Consider the following 17,571-nt stretch of genomic DNA (forward strand, 5'->3'; position numbering starts at 1 on the left):
ACAATTTGGGTAATAATACTCTTGGATTGTCTGTTTAAACTTTTTAATTAAAATATTATTCTACTTACGAAGTTCTAGAGTCGTTCAAAATTTACGACTGTTTTCACAAGAAACTTGGTATTAAGTCAGAAACACATAGAAATCTATTTATATTCTCAAAGCATTAAAAAAAATAAATTAAGTAATAACGAGTATGAAAATGAATGTAGAAAAAAGTTAGTATACGTTGGAGACCAAGAGCAAAAAATTCTCTTATTTTTTTTAATTTACTCTAGAATAAAAGTTTCTATCATGCGTGGTTTTTAAAATTTATACAAAAATTACTGACTTTTACCGGATTTGGAAAAAAAGATATCCAAACATGAATATCAATTTAGAAAGTAAATCTATAATTTTATAGAAATTGAAAAATGTAATAATATTATTCATTTATTCCAGATCGATGAATGATGTTCTGAGGAAAGTAGAAACTGATTAATCGACAAGAAGTGAGAAACATCATGAGGATAGCTTTAATTTTAGTGAGTCTCGTATTCGAGATTCATCTCTATTTTATAGGTAAGTAATAAATTTATTCGAAATAAATATATTTTATATCTACAATCGTCGTGAAAAAAAATGAATAATCGGTAGGATTTCCATACGATATTTGCGGTCATGTTTCTCGGTCGGCCGAGTTCAACGATATAAATTGTGAGAAAACTATTCGCGAAAACTGGAACAGATCCAGCAAGTGGCGCAGTCGTTTTCGTATGTCGTCGAAAAGAGATATATTTTAATAGAGCCTTCAAGTTATCGGAAATAACATGTCGCATGGTGTGCGCGCCAAAAATTTTTTGTAAAGAATTACTAAAGTGCACTGGCCAGAACGCAGCTTTTCCTGATAAATTTTTTGTATCTAAAATTAAAGTTTACTGATATAAAAAACTTGGAATAAGTAAATAATTGTCTTAATGAAACGCTCTCTTATTCTTTACTTTTTCATTTAATTTACTCTTTCATTACTCTTTGACGTATAAAGTTTTCTGAAAAATGTAGAAGAGGTGCTTCTCAGTAATTTAATGATGAAAAATTTTTAATACGTGATGAATTTTTTATATTTAAAATAATTAATGAACTCTTGATCAGTTCAAAGGAATTTTTAAAATTATTCTAAAAAAAAAATTATTATCTTACTTTTCCAATTGACACAAAAGTTCAAAAAAATAGTTACTCGCTAACTCAATTGGATTGAAATTGAAAAATGTCGATTTTTTAGATTAAGGATGAAGATAAAATTAGATTTCCATTAGACATATGTACAGCTTTTGAGAACTTTCCAGACGAAAACATTTAATCTGAGCATCATTTCTTGTATCCAAATAGTAATTTCCGGTTGATCGCGTTGTTTGGAAACCACGAAGAAGTTTGAGCTCGTTAGCTAGCTTTCAAACTTGACGACGTGACGAATCACAAACTCGAAATTACGTCAATGAGAGTGTATAGTAGTATGTTAACCAATGCTTCCCACTTTGAGTATGTTTAATTTTCAATTTGTCAGTTTATTCATTAGTATACTTCGATGAAGTTGATACAGAATTACGAACAACTTAAAAAATTTTCTTCAATATTTCAATTAATCATATAATTAATTATCTATATTAATCAATGTTAATATTGGAAATTTGGATGAAAAGAATAATTATAAACGAGTGAAAGAATTTTTATTGTATTAAACTAGTAATTATCATCTAAAATAATATTTTTTCTATTCAATTTAGCATGAAAAATTTGATGCATCAAAAATTAAAACATTCTAAACAAATCTTTTGAATATCAAAAAATAAATTACTTATACTCGTACGTATTAAAACCTTATTGAACGAGTAAACTGTATTTATAATGATATGCAATGAAGGTAACCAGTGGATTTAGTATAAATATATGAAAGAGCATGAATAAATTGACGAGTCAATATTGTATAGGATAATTAACCAAGTGTATAGTATAATTATCTTGAGTAATCGAATAGATGAGTAGTCTCTAACTAGACTGCTCACGTACCGCTTGATAATCATTCAATGCTTGTAAGCTTATTAGTAAATGACAATGGAGAAACCTATAAAATGTCCCTGATAGTTAGAATAACCTAGAGAATTGTTGGAACTTTGAGAACAAGTTTGAGAAACTGTAATGTCAAACCTAGTTCAAATGTGGGTAATTAAAGGATTGTCTCTTCCATTTATCTTATCATGCCTCTTGTTGATTTGAAGTGTGCGTCTTTTAATCACATTATTTCAATATTTAAAGCTAAAATTTTAATAAATATTTGTAAGTTTATCATCTCATTTAATTTCTGTAATTGTAATTAATCAAATATAACTTACAATTAGATCATTATTTCTATAGGTCTAAAAAGTATTATTTGACTATCATCATCTTCTTTTATTTAATATTAATCTATTTTTTTCAATCAACAAATACCAAATTAATAATTGAATTTGAATTGTAAAATTTTTCGTTATTATTAAAATAAATGGATAAAAACATTGATTAGAAATGAATCATTTTAATTAAAAATAATAAGTACCACATAATGATGTGTTATTTTATCCTTCTATCTAGATTCCTCATGATCATTTACTAAGAGCTAGAAGCATAGAAAATCAAATGAGACTAATTTGCTGATGAATTAAATCACTACCTGAGAAGGAGATCCAGCAATAATGAACAACAAGTTGAAAAAGAGACTAGCTTTGATGTACCAACTATAAATTTAATCTAAAAATTTTGAACTTCACAGAAGCTTGTAAAACTAACTCAAATTAGAGCAAACTTTTTTTCTGTCATCAATTATATTCATCCTAATGATTTAAAATAAGAATATCGGAAAAGAAAAAAAAAAACGATTAATAGTTCTCGACCTTCTGGATCTTATGAATAATGTATCAAACATTAAAATAAAATATTTTTCCTAATTAATATTAATATCAAAAGTAAAAATTTTAATAAAATCTTAAAATATTTCAGAAACTCAAGCCAAGCAACACGAAACGAATGATGACAATGCATTAATCCCAGTGGAAAATGAGGAAAAAATAGGAGAGGAGACATTGGGTGGTGATTCTGTAAGAGAAGTGGTAGCACAGAAAGGAGGCACAGCCACTCTTCCATGTAAAGTTACAGATCCAGTGGGAGGAATTGTAAGTATTTAAGGGAAAAAATTCTTCAAATGGATAAAATTTTGATGAGCTGATAAATAATTAATACAACTTCTGGCAGTATCTTCTGGGGTTCAGTTTACTGAAAGCACATTATTCGTAGTATAATTTAAGAAGGCTAAAAATATAAAACAATGAAAAAAAGTTTGTGCTATAAAATCAACTATAAAATATCATCTCAACTTTATTTTATGTGTCAAACAGCGTAATTAGTCCTGCTTCTAATTAGCTGCAAGGTCGACAAACTGTTCTGAAATCTAGTAGAGATTCTTGGTTTAATTAATCATAACAGATATCATTTACTCTATTTAGTTACACTAGCATAATTTCTTAATAATACAAAGCGTGTTGAATTCATTGTGATATTCCATTCGATTGTTCTCCTAATTGATGAACATAATTAGTATGCTTATCAGTGCATAAATATAAGCATTGGGTTATAAATAAGAAAAAAACATTTAAAAGTAGCGCCGATTGGTAAAATATTGCAGTAAATTTTGATTTCTTTCGCATTCCGAGCAATCGTTATATCGCATTATAAGCAATCGTAAATTTATGTTGATTATTCCCTTGAGTGAAGTTTTCCATGGCAATTCGTGGCTATTGGTTTGCTTTTCGAAATGTAGAAATATAAAATTTTCTATTGGCAGAGCCAGCTGCATGCAGCACATCGAGTACTTACCAATTGATTTGCTTTCTCGTGCTGCATACTTCTTTCCATTGAAGAAAGCTAGCAGTATACGTTCCTATCTCCAATATTTCAGAATATTCCTAGGTAAACTGGCCTCAACGTTGAACCGATACTGGGATATTTCTTTGAATTTTACATAAAAGCCTTTGGAAAAATTAGGTCAAGTCAAAAAACACGATGTGACCCTTGACGATATTTCTCTGTGAAAAAATTATTTAATATTTAGGAAGAAAGTGTTGAGTTATATTTACTTTGAAGTGAGAAAATTTAAATTTTACATGACAATTTTACGGTAAAAAAATAAGTGCCGTATCTATAAGTCAAAAAATATTTATCACACAATAAAAAATACGATTCTAAAAAATACTTATTAAAAAATGAAAACAATGTTCCTTGGATTTCGTAAAATTTTAATAAAATAAGAAAAAAATGATAGATGGAACGTAATGATATTAGTCCTTTGAACTAGCTCTCTTTTTAAAAAAAAAAAAAATATCTGAATAGTTATTCGTTTAATAAAAATTTTTGCTTTATTTGTACTCAAAATCACTTTATACTAGAAAATTATCATTGGTTTTTTAATTTTCAATGAAAAAACAGCCGTTTGAAAATATAAAGTTTTAAATTGAATTTGAAAATTTTCTAGTAGTATACTTAAAAAGAGTTTAATTAATTTCTTAATAGGAAAAGCATGATTAAATATTAATACTCCGGCTCTACTTTTGTGACTGATAGCGACTACTCATTATTTAAAGTGTTTGACTTGGTCATCAAATTGGTAAACAATTCAATCAGTTCGATCAATCATTATAGTGACTATTTGAAGTGCACTCTTTGAAACTCATTTAAACTAGAAGTTACTTTTTCAAATCTTCTTTTTTCCTCTTACTACTTCTCACAAGTTCATATCTTTATATATACCCAATCACACTCTAGCATTTTTTTTAAATTTTTCTGTTACTCTCCTAACATACGTTTTTTATGTTTATTTTGTTTGCAATATTTTACGAAACTTTACAAATGTGTCACTTAAAAATATATAAATACAAAATACATATTTTTATTTATTTGTTACTCTAGGATATTTAGTGAAAAAGTTTTAGATTAAAATAAAAACAGAAACTTAAAGAGGGAAGGAAAAAATATGCGATATCTTTAATCTTAAACAAAGCTCAAGTACTATCGAGACTATGTTAGTAAGGACTTTTTGGGATAATGATGTCTTAGGTCTAGAAATGGGATTGAATCTCGTCTCTCTATGTATAGTGGGTTGTTAAGATTGCAAAGCGATAAGACATAATGACCTCTCGTAACATAAAAACCTGCGGCTTTTTGTGGTGCAACAATTGCTCTTTCCAGCAAACAGAATTTTTTATAACATGTCAAAGGATTTTAGATTTCACTGGCGTAAATAGTGCTTGAGTATTAAGCTCTCGAAGATCATATAGAGAAAGGAGGAAAGAAAAAAAGTCGTACAGGAACACCCTCTTAGAATACGAAAAGCTTCTTCAAGCTAAGTATACTTAAGATGTTTGTCTATATTTGCTCGTACATCTTTACATTACTTCATTACTATCAATTACTTTGCTTGCATATCTGTATAAACTGACAGAGTGTCCTAGAAATAATTCAATCAGTTCTTAATAAGATTCAAGTAGTTTGAAACTCAAAAGGAGCAGAACACTAGATTGAATCACTTTACCACACTTGGGAAGATCAACCCTTGTAGAACATTGAACCACAAAAGATATTTTTTTCTGAGACTACTTAAGTTTTACAGCTTAGTGCTGATGCGTTAAATATTTATAGGTTTTCGCTGAAAGTACATCAATGCAAGTTTGTGGTACATGTTTTCCTGTGCTGGGATTTTATGATAACACCTAAACATAATCTTTTCGACTTGAATATCTATTCAATGTATAATATTATATTATATTCACAAGTATGAAGGTATAAAAAAATAGCTAAAATTCAAAATCCATTTCAGTTACCATAATAATTATATGGTTATTAATTTTCATAAAAATATATTATCTCAAGAGGTACTTTGGCTTTTAATGAGAATACTAAAAGTGGTCATTAAATAATTATCCCCTTAAAATTTAATTTTTTATAGCTTCTTCTATGAACATTTTTTACGGTTATTTCACAGACAAATTTAAAATGTTGATTAAACTGGACATATCGTGACTGAATATCATTTTTAGTGCCAAAGATTGATTTATTTCTGATTCAGAATTTTATTAACCTCATTTTTAAAACCAAGAAAAAATTATCATGAATATTTTGTTAGTTTAAGAGAGAATACATTATCAACTAATCAATTTATATAAACCTACCATTTGCATCCTGAAGAAGACAATTGGATATTGATGGAATTAATAGTCATTAAGTGAAGACGTAGAAAAAGCAGTTCAGTGAGAATTCAATGAGAAACAAAGGGACAATATTGTACTTAGAAAATGAACTTTGCCTTTTGATTAGGATAAACTATTGTACATCAAATATATACATAACGTGTTATCAATGTATGCATAACACAAGTTCTAAATATACTGCAAGCATCGTTTCCTGAGGCCGGGTATCAGTAGAGCTTTAAACCTGTAGGGAAGAGCTCAGGATTATCAACGATGAGGATTAAGATCCTGCTACTGGATGTTGTATTACTGAAAATTGGTTTCCTGAGATGTATCAGTAGAACCCCTTTAATTATGTCCATCTGGATATAAAATTATGTAATGAGGATCCATACAATTCTCTAATTACTTCTCTAAAAAGCAAATAACACTAACGATACCAAGTTAATCTCTACCTGTGTAATTGAAAAGCTGTTTATAGTCTTTCGGAATGAACTAGAGCAACCTTTTTTCTACTTTCTGTTGTGTAATAGAAGAGAAATAATAAGTATTGTCTCGTCTTAATTAAACAAGTAATGGTACAAACAATTTGATTATTTGAAACTTTATTACATTATTAAAGTATATCAAATGCTCAAAGACTAATATCATTGTTATTTTATTCTCGTTATTGTATATCTTCTTTAATGGAGGAAATATTTGGTTACTATATTGAAGATGCCTGTAACATGACACAGTAACAATTTTTATTTAATGTTTACTCATAAAGTATAAATTGTATTTTTATAATTAAAATGACTTATTTAAAGTTATAACAAACATGATATGAAATTAATATCTATGTTTTAATACCTGGAGTCTTTGTACGAACTGTCGTCGCGTGCAATTGTGATAAAAATCGATATATAACGTGAATTATGACCGTTCAGACAAGGCGATAATAAATGTAACATGGGTATAACGTAACTTTGCGGCGTTCATGGGAAATGCGCATGATATTCTTGTTTCGTAGTAGGACGTAAATTGTCACACGCTTGCAAACCTTCTCATTAAACACGCATGAACTTTAACGAAGCAGATTGGTTTCTTATCATTTTCAGAATTTATTTTGGTTTATCAACAAAATGTGTAAGACAAACTAGAAAAAAATTGAAAAAAACTTTTGCTAATTTATATCCTCATACATAAAATTGTATGGGTGCTTCTATGCCCTCAATTCTGGATTCTCAGTGCCATACCACTAGAATTGAATGTCTATTTACATGAGTCGTTGATCAAATTACCAATGCAATAATGACAAACATGGGTTTGTAAATCATCAGGTATGCGTAATTATTGACTGTTGTTTTCAATCTCTCATGAATTCCATTAATTATTGTAGTGTCCCTAATCATTTCAAATTTATCCCAGAAAATTAGAAAATTATTTTGAGCATTCAACAGTTTGATGATAATTTACTTAGATAAAAGTTTGTTAAAGTTGGAAAATTTTTCATCTTTTATTTATACAATACCTATACATCACGAATAAAACTCATTTGTAACCCAATTCAAAAAGGTGATACAATTTATGAAACTATTATCATTACGTGCCACGCGTTAGCAATTATATTAAAGAAAATGCGGACTTAAGAAAAGTCCCATTAAAACTTTAATTAAAAATGCATAATACGCGTGGACTCTTATAATTCAACATCAGTGAATCTTCAGACAATTCTGGGTACTAAAACTTCTTTTAATCTGTTCTTGTTTTACTTCTTTACTGTCTTTATTTTTATTATTTTATTCTTCTTTTTCTTACTTTAGACGTTCGTTATTTACCACAAAAAGTATTTAAGATTGGTATTGAAATAAAAATGAGGAAAAAGTACGAAGCTTGCGAATATTTTATGATGATAAAAGATTTATAATAATTGATTTAGCCGTGAATTTTTATTAAGACTGTTTGTTATATTTAGATTCTTGCCTATTGTTAAATAATATATAATTACTCTATTGATGAATTTTTTAGTGATACAGAAAAATAAATGATTTATTTTGAAATGTAAAGACTTACACTAAGCAATTTAACTTGTCTTTCTCATGGATGTTTATTGATTATAAACGAAAATAGATGCATCATATTGTCGATAATTATGACCTACCTCTATTGTATGTGTTATAGGTGTCGTGGTTGAGAAGAAGAGACAGGCAATTGCTGACTGTGGGCACTACTACTCATTCGGTCGATAACCGATTTATGATTCGGTCACTCAGCTCCGATTGGGCTCTCGTAATACGACGAGTTACATTCGAGGATGCTGGTCTTTATGAATGTCAGGTATTGAATTATTTTATTGACAAAAGTTTTATTCTATTTCTATTAATCTCTGTCAATTTATCAAAAATATTATCAATTCTACTTCCTCTTTTTTAAAAATCATTTCTATGTGAACAGTTATAAGATATTAAATCATTAAAAATAATTCAGTATTGATTTAGTCTTCATTCAATTTGGATTATAACAATATTAAGTGATGATTATTAGAATTCATTGCCAATTCATTAGTAATTTAAATCAATCCGCTTTTCTTTTAAATGAATAAAATTAATGATACACCTCAAATTGACATGATTTTTAAATCTACATTAATAAAACATATATCATTATTGTGGTTTTTTTATTAGTAATCGTATTTGCTTAAGTTTTATCACCAGTTTCAATCATAATTTTAGTTAGAATTGATACTTTCTATAGTTTGTCCACATTTATAACTAATTGTAGCTTATGAAAAAATTATAATATAATTTCTATGATGATAATACGTTTTACTTTTATTGATAGCATAGTTGAAATAATTTTATATGCTATATTTTTATAACATTTTTCAATAGAAATATGTTTCAAAAGAATAAAATTTACAATAATTTTTCCAGCTATGTACATTTTATGAAACCCATATATTCACCAACGTCATCAACATAAACATAAATAAAAAAACGTAACTTTATTTCCTGCGATGGATTTCTTTTTTATGAAATGTATTAAAAATTCATAAAAATTTATTGGATTCAAAATCGGATTATTTGTCACTTATCACTATTTCGAATTCTCTCATTCCAGATTGCAACTTATCCAATTCAACAGCAATTTGCGAATCTAAAAATAATAGAAGCTTATTCAATAATACCAGGAGGTCCTGATCTCCATGTCAAACAAGGTTCCAGTCTTCGGCTGGAATGTCAGCTGATGGCAGCAACAGAACCACCAAATTTTGTCTTTTGGTATCAACAAGGTCGGATGATCAATTACGATGCAGATCCTCAAGTTCAAGTAGAACTCACGAAGAATGGGTCTATTTTAAAAGTTGAAAAGACGAAGTTGAGTCATGGGGGAAATTACACGTGTGCTCCGAGCAACGCTAAATCGTCGTCAGTAATAATTCATGTGATAGAAGGTGAGTAAGTTTACAGTGAAAGTAAAAAATGTCTGAGGGACATTTGAACTTATAGAACAATAAACGTAATTTATTATGTATGTCACCTCTGTACATACATATATACGTCTAAGAAAGGTTCAATTTGAATTATGCTCTTTTACGTGGAATATAAATGTATTGCATGGTTTCAAGCTACATTTTTGTTTGAAAAATTAATCTAAAATAAGCCTCACTATTTTTTCATTCCACCAAATATGGTTTTAATTTAAACATTAATCGTAGGTTTGTTTGAAAAAACTTTAATGTAAAAAAAATTGTATAACAACAAGAAATCATTATTCATGAATAAAATTAAGAAGTCGTTGAAAAAAATCTAATCAAACAATAAGAAAACTATAAGAACTATCCATTTTTCCGGGCTATACATGACAACGGAAAAGTTATGATTTGAGTCATAAAAATATCGTTATTCCTATGTCATGTAGACAAGTACACATGGTTCAATAATCTAATCTCACTCACGAACTTCTAATTTTGTTTCAGAGGAAGAGAAGCCAGCCGCAATGCACGGAGGTGACAGGAGAAACCCTAGCCCAGCAATTTTGGCGAGTAACTTTCTTGCTTCTTTCTTGGCTGCCGTCAGCTGGAGGATACCAAGTTTTTCAAGTCTTTATCCAACGTGAACACACCGTCCTTTCTAAGTTGTTCGTGGCGAGAAGTCTAATCCACCACGAGCAACGTTTAATGTCATGTGACTGTTGTGCCGTTCATGATTTTCTCTAGGACTAATTATCTAGAGATACTTTTAATTCACCTTCAAAATTATTTCATTGTAAGAATTTGCATGAAAATCGCTCCAACTTGCTTCCTCCTTGAAGTCGTTAACAGATCAAAGAAAATATAATAAATCATTAAGAATAAAGATACAGTTCAGTGAAACATTTTTATTTTAAGGGGTTATTCTAGTTTCATGACTTTCTCAAGAATTCATCAATTATTAATCTTGGAGGGGAAACAGAACACTTGATCCTTTTCATTACTTGTTCAAAAGATATATTTTTATTTTATTTAATGTTTAAAAGTATTGATAATAAATTTAATATGGGACTGTAAGAATATATTATATTTTTTTTAGTGCTAAATTTAATCTACTTTGAAAATATAATGTAAGTATGTAACATAAATGAATATTGTGAGAATCAAGCATTCCAGTTTCTCCTCTAATATTTCAACTATTTTATACATTTTTATTAACTTTAAAAATATTCAATGAAATAATAATACCATTCATAATCACTTTTGTAAATTCAATCTAAATTTTGTATTTATTAATCGCCATTCCAATTAGTAGATTTTATTTCCCTCATCAATTATTTTCAATTATTCTCAACTAGAATATCACCTTGAAATAATTCTACTAATTAATAAAAGTAAATTATAAAAAGTGCTAAGTTTTCATCAACATAAAATGCGATTTATTTTGTAAAAAAAGTTACTAACAATCAGTTATACTATTTATTTCATTAAGTCATTAGAATATTTTTAATGTTATTTTAATTTAAACAAAAATTTATCAATTTGAAATTTATTTAATCAGGGTACTCATAAATGCAGTTCCTGTCTACTGTATAATTATCTCCGGTGAAGAGAAACCCTCTAGAGAGGTTGATAATCCTCCGATAAAATGTCTACATGTACCAAAGGCTGTTCTATACAGACTCCTTTAATTTCTCGATGACATCGTTCTTTACAAAGTCTAAGTAAACTTGCCAGTCTTCTTTCAACTGGTGATAAAGTCATTATCATTTCTTTATGTTCTATTGGATTATTTATCCACTTAAATAGAAGGACTTCTCTTCGCACGTGGATTTCTGTATATTGATATATTTCTCAAGATATTTTAAAGTAAAAATATCAGTCTCTGAATCCAACAAACTTTATTCATAATTCTTACCATGTGTAACGATTAATCATATACTCAATTGTAATGTAATTATTTATTATCTCATATATATTAATACATGAACATATAAAAAGCAATTTTTGAAATAATTTGAAACATTCAATGACTGGTATTTTTATGTTTAGAAAATAATATTATTCAATAAATCTATCTTGGTCTTCATTAGATGATGTACGTAATTTATGAATGGATCTTATGTAAATATAAAAAAAATTAGATTTAAGACAATTTTAAATTAATATACAATAAATCTAATTCAGATAAGTTTAATTTAAATCTATTTTTTTCTTTAAAATAATAAACAAATAAATAAAAAAAATATTTATAAAACTTATATTCATAACTGAATTAAATATTAAAATTGAAATGTATTAGTAGATGTAATGTTGTTGAAATCGTTTTTTATATGAGCTCTATGGAGAAATTGGACAAGTGTATTTTTTAGAGCTCATCGTGATGAAAAACTTGAGTAAAGATTTTAAAATGTTTGGAAAGCCTGAAAGAAATAAAAAAGAAAAGTGCAAATATATTTATCGGAGTAGTGAATTCTAAACTCGATGTATAAATATTCTCCTCTATTTACCAGTATTCACATTTTATAAGTTGTTTGTTGAATTCAATTTACTTCGATCTAAATTTATTTAATGTTTATCAAACTTTTTTAAACTTTTTCTTTTTCCGTAAGCCATTCACACAGATAATCAACATATTAATAATTAAAAGGACGAAGTATATAATTAAGTTTATATATACCTAATGAAAGTTGTACCACCTTACAAGATGGTACGACTTCTGTTCGCTTGATTTTTCGTTAAAAACCGCTTTTATTCACCTCAGTCTCACTTTTTTCACATTTTATCTACGCTGGAGTAGGAACTTTGGTGATAAAAGCATGAAGCTCTTTCATGATTGTTAAATTGAAACAGGAGTGAAATGAAACTTTACTTTGGAATATCCTACCAATCTTTCGGCTTAACAAGAAATTTCTGTTTTACTCTTACAACTTTTAAGCTCTATTACCTTATATTTTATTCAAAAAACGTTTTATTCATATTTAATTGTTATTCAGCTTAAAATAACACTGTGAATAATCCATCTTACAGAGTAACTTCATAATTAATTTTAATTCCCCGTAATAATTTTAAATCTCAGCTTACATGAATGTTTACTCAAATGTCATCTATCAAAGTTTCTCGGAAGTTACGATATCAATAGCACTGTTTAATAATTGTTTAATTAACTTTTAATCTATATTAAAATTTATACCAAAATTGTAATGTATTTTTTTATATAATATATTTAAAGGAAATGGTAAATTTTAAGGTAAAGCTTTGTTTCCATATCATCATACTTTGTCTCCAATACTCGTGGAATGACAATGGTAACTGTGATAATATAAATAGCCTTACACAATGTGGAATTGGAACTCAGCCCGAATTTACAGACATATTTGTCCCCAGAGAAAGGCACGCGAGGCGGTTGCGCTTTAAAGTGAAAGATGCTACGTATTACCTCTCCAGCGGGTTTACCAAAGAAATATTGCTCAGCTGCGGTTACGCGAATTCCTGCAATTAAATCAACTAATACCTCTTTAGGTTTTATTCAATACTATTTTCCTCTGTCATTCATGATAGATAACTTTCAAACCAAAATTGTTATAATTAATCTTAAGTTTTTTTTCTTATTTCCATACTTTCATTATTGAATATTAAAAAATTTATACTAAGTTCCTAATTATATTATCACAACTTATTTTATACAGTAAAAAACTTTCAACTTGAAAAGTATTTTTTATTAGAAGTTGACTTTTCTTTATCTAAATTTATGAGAGTTAATTATTAATTTTAAAAAAATAAAGTAAAATTCAAGAAAAAGCTTAGCAACAAAGCTTTTATGTTACCAATTTTTTTTACATTTTTTGTTTTGCCACCATCTGTGCTTTTTTCTCCTTGGGGTAAAATCGAGCAGCATTTTTTTACAAACAGGAACTAAAAGTCGTGCATAGAAAAGAACTTGAATAATACGAGACTTTTCATTAAAAAAAAAAGTGGAATAAAATAAGTAAGAAAAAAATGTATGGCTTCCTACAAAATAAAGATAATAGATGATTAAAAATAAATTTAAAAAGTGAAAAAAATACTTCAAGGCCATAATTCGGAGCAATTATATTTTTATGGGGAAAAATACTTTTAGATTACAGTACTTCTTTTCTTTCAAACTTTCATCCCTTTATTTAATTACCAGCAAGAGCATCAGCTTCGCTAGAGTAAGAAAAAAGAACATTGCACGCGCTCTTGAGATGAATACTATGTTGGAGAGTCTGCTCTAGAGCTCAGAACGTGACTAGAATCTGTTGAGAATGTAAGAGTGAATGCTACAATGGAAGTTAAATCTAAGCTGACTATTGAAGGCTTGACGAAAATAGACATTTTGAATTTGTTTTATTGCTGTAGAACTTAATTAAGTCATTGTTAATGGAAGTAATAAAATGTCTCATAAATTTTAATGAAGTTACAACATAATTTATATTGTGAATTTAAAAGAAAAGTTAAACATTGAAAAGTAAATGAAATTTTGAGAAAACGATCGAAAAATTAAATGTTTGTTTAATAATGATAATTTTATTGTGAAAGTAATTTTTTAGAGATAATATAAATGGTAATTATGGTTTATTGTCCTGACACTGGTGGCAGCCACGTACGAGGCGTTAATAACCATTAGATCTGACAAAACCCGAAGAAAGTTTTAGTTCAACTGTGATTGTATGCTTCAAAATGATCTTGTGCATTCATAATGATCATTAGTTGCATTCCTACAGAGAAATGAAGACTTTATTTTCGATTTGGCGTAATTACTTGAACTACTTACAGTACTTAAATTGTTATCTCAAGCATCATAAATCGATAATTAAGAGAAGATCGTTTGAAATGAAATCTACAAGTAGAGACAACATAAAAAATAAGAAAGAATAAGGTCAAGTATGATAGTCACACGTATTTCTACTGCTGACGTACTTCGAAAGTACATTCACGTGATGAAAGTTATAATGATTTTTCCACTTGTTCAGCTTTCAATTGTTGATAAGTATCTTAATTAAATTACGAGATTATTACATAGTTTTACTGCTAGCTTCAATTGGTAGTGATTGTCATAGTATTATCTACCGACATCGTGGTAATGTCCTCCATTACATTCTGAGTTTTCAAATTAAGCTGCCACCTGAATATTAATAGAACATGACAACAATATAAGTCAATTAACAATCATTGTTTGAATTTCAAAATATTTATTAATACATATACTGAAATAATTAAATAATATTTTATTGATAATAATTACATTTTATGACCAAGATTTGTGTACTATAAATTTAATTTTCAAAATTTAATTTCAAACTTCGCGGGTAAAAAATTAATTTTATTTTATTCTATCGATAATCGATTTTTGTCTTTTTATTCAAACGATAACTTCAGATCAACCGACATTTTCAGTCATTAAAATGGACACGAGTTTTATGTCCTTTGTAGCATTGTTAGTCATCGTTAATTTTTTACATTGACCCATTGCATCATCATTTTTTTTGAAAGCATATATTATAATTATCATTGTTATTTATTTGTCAATGAAAAACAATGACTGTAATATCGCAGATGTTGCAATTATTAAAATACGCTGGAAAGCGTCTCTATGATGAATTGTTCACGCCTATGTGTCTACGTTTTCCGCGCTTGTGATACTTTGATATCATTCTGCTTGAAATACACCGTTGTTATCATTGTAACATGTAAATAGAAGTACATATTAATTTAAATAGATCATGTCATGTAACATCATCTCGATTGTAAGAGAGTAGCCGTCAAGTACAAGTAGATGTCTGTGGTGAATTTGAGAAGATCCTCTGAGATTGCGTACGTGGCCATACGACAGTGACGTGGACAGAGTGTGGTATTGTCCACAAGAGGTAATATATGGTCAGCCATAATCCTCAAATTACGCCGATGCAACGAGGCGATTTTAGTTGTACATCCAATGCAAAAGCGTTCATAACTACTCTGTAGTATGATAATAGTTTCCTACATAATAGCCGACTAATGATCCTCTTTTACAACTACTAACGTTATTGGATCAAATAAAGCTTAAGCTTTTCGTACAAGTATCTATTACATGTCATTAAAACAGCCACATAAATTAGAAGAATAGGAGGAAGGTAAAATAAAAGTTTTTATTTCTCTATTAAACAGTTTATTTTAAAAAGTAAAAGTATAATAATAAAAATATTCACTGTTTACATGATAGAACCAAAAAAGACAAAAACAACAAAGAACTTTGTTAACCTTCGGCAACAGCAGGTGAGATCCTATTAGTAAATAACATCAGCACAAATGGTTGAACACGCAGAATATATAATATATTATGTGAACAGAAAAGTAAGTTGCTAACTATCCAACCAAATTGTCCTCTACGTTATTTTCCATTTTGAAGTAAACTTCTTCAAAGTTACACGTGAGAAGTTAAAGGCAATTATGATTTTAGATATGTAAATATTGCTTGGCAATGCATTCAAAATGCCATTTACTTTATGACGAACTAAAATAAATAGTGAGTTGAATTCTAAATATGTGAATCAATACATAACAATCAATGTCATGAATAATTAAAATCTATTTGATAAAAAACAAAAACCTTTCGAAATACAGTAGAAATTATGTATTTTGAACCACTCGGAGCAGTTCATGAATTATCAACTTTCACTTTTCTTTTCCTGTCGCTTGGTAACCTGGAACAGGTATGAGGAATAGGGGCTGAGAATTTAAAAATATTTGAGTGGAAACTGTTGAAAAGAGATGGTATATATGTAAAAATACATCAGTTCAGAATACAGAGGTTTTGCTCTAGAAATTTTTAGAAATTATTTGGTATTGAAAAACTAAAACGTTACGTAATAAGGTTCCAAAATTTATTGATTTTTCAAAACTATTCCTCATCACTAGTTTTTCACCATTTTTTAAATAATTTCTTTGTTATCAACTTGAGAGACAGAAAAAATCAGCAGTAGATATTTTTACCCGATGTAGATATTTGGAATTGGATACATAGAAAGTTACTTCAGCTTTTGAGGGTGAATATTCCCTGCTTACCCATTTCAACCCCTCAGAACATCGATCGGTCATATACTGAAACTTTACACTGAAGATAACTGCTCTGACCATTGTTGATAAATTAACATTTAAAAAATAATCTAAAAAAATATATCCATTAATTATCACAAAAAATTATCATAATCAATACTATGAAAAATTGTTTTTTTCAGGAAAATAACTTATTTTAGAAAATGAGTAAACTTAAAAATTTAGAAAGGTTTCGTTTAATATTCTAAAGATAGATTGAAGGTAAAAAATTTTTTAGAAGCAATTTGTTGAAAGTAAAAAGTAATAAGACTTGTTACAAATATTTTAGTCTTCTGAGTTCTGACAGAAGAATAGAAAGAACAATATCACTTGCAAGTTTACTCGAGTGCATTTTATTTTTCCACCCCTCTTGTAGTTTTTATTACGACATTTACAGAGAGCTTTTTTCACTGTTAGCATAACGCAACAGAGTGAAGCAGGTTAATTAGCATATTCATGAAGTATCCTCCTACCTGTTTGACTACGTCAAAATGCGCACCAAATATTTCAAAGTAAGATGAGTCTACTTATAAACGGAACAGAAGGTGTTAGCAATAGGAAAATATATTTTAAATACATATTTCAACAAATTTAATAAATGATTGGGGAAAAAATTAATGAGTAAATCGTATGAAAAGTTCAATATTTTATTAATAATTTACTTAAATAAAAGATAGAATTCTCTTCCGATTAATATCTTATGGGCTAGATCTCACAGTACTCGATTCCTGAGTAAAAGGAACTCTAGACCCTCATATATTTGCGTATCTCATC

At 28.3% G+C, this 17,571-nt stretch overlaps 1 protein-coding gene across 2 annotated transcripts in view; it reads left to right on the forward strand.

Annotated features, from left to right (window-relative positions):
* The window catches only part of LOC118074408 (neural cell adhesion molecule 2-like), a 32,916-nt gene extending 22,054 nt beyond the window's left edge, over positions 1–10,862 (forward strand). For both annotated transcript variants that reach the window (XM_035095595.1, XM_035095596.1), the window contains exons 3-7: positions 439–558; positions 3,010–3,182; positions 8,412–8,567; positions 9,351–9,684; positions 10,210–10,862. In XM_035095595.1, coding sequence (XP_034951486.1) covers positions 501–558; positions 3,010–3,182; positions 8,412–8,567; positions 9,351–9,684; positions 10,210–10,349 — 861 coding nt within the window. In that variant the 5' untranslated portion in view covers positions 439–500 and the 3' untranslated portion in view covers positions 10,350–10,862. The remainder of the gene's footprint in view (positions 1–438; positions 559–3,009; positions 3,183–8,411; positions 8,568–9,350; positions 9,685–10,209) is intronic.
* Positions 10,863–17,571: the final 6,709 nt, after the last annotated feature.

This window comes from Chelonus insularis, unplaced genomic scaffold (assembly GCF_013357705.1).
Source record: "Chelonus insularis isolate UGA/USDA-ARS -01 unplaced genomic scaffold, ASM1335770v1 contig_135_pilon, whole genome shotgun sequence".
NCBI classification, from domain to species: domain Eukaryota; kingdom Metazoa; phylum Arthropoda; class Insecta; order Hymenoptera; family Braconidae; genus Chelonus; species Chelonus insularis.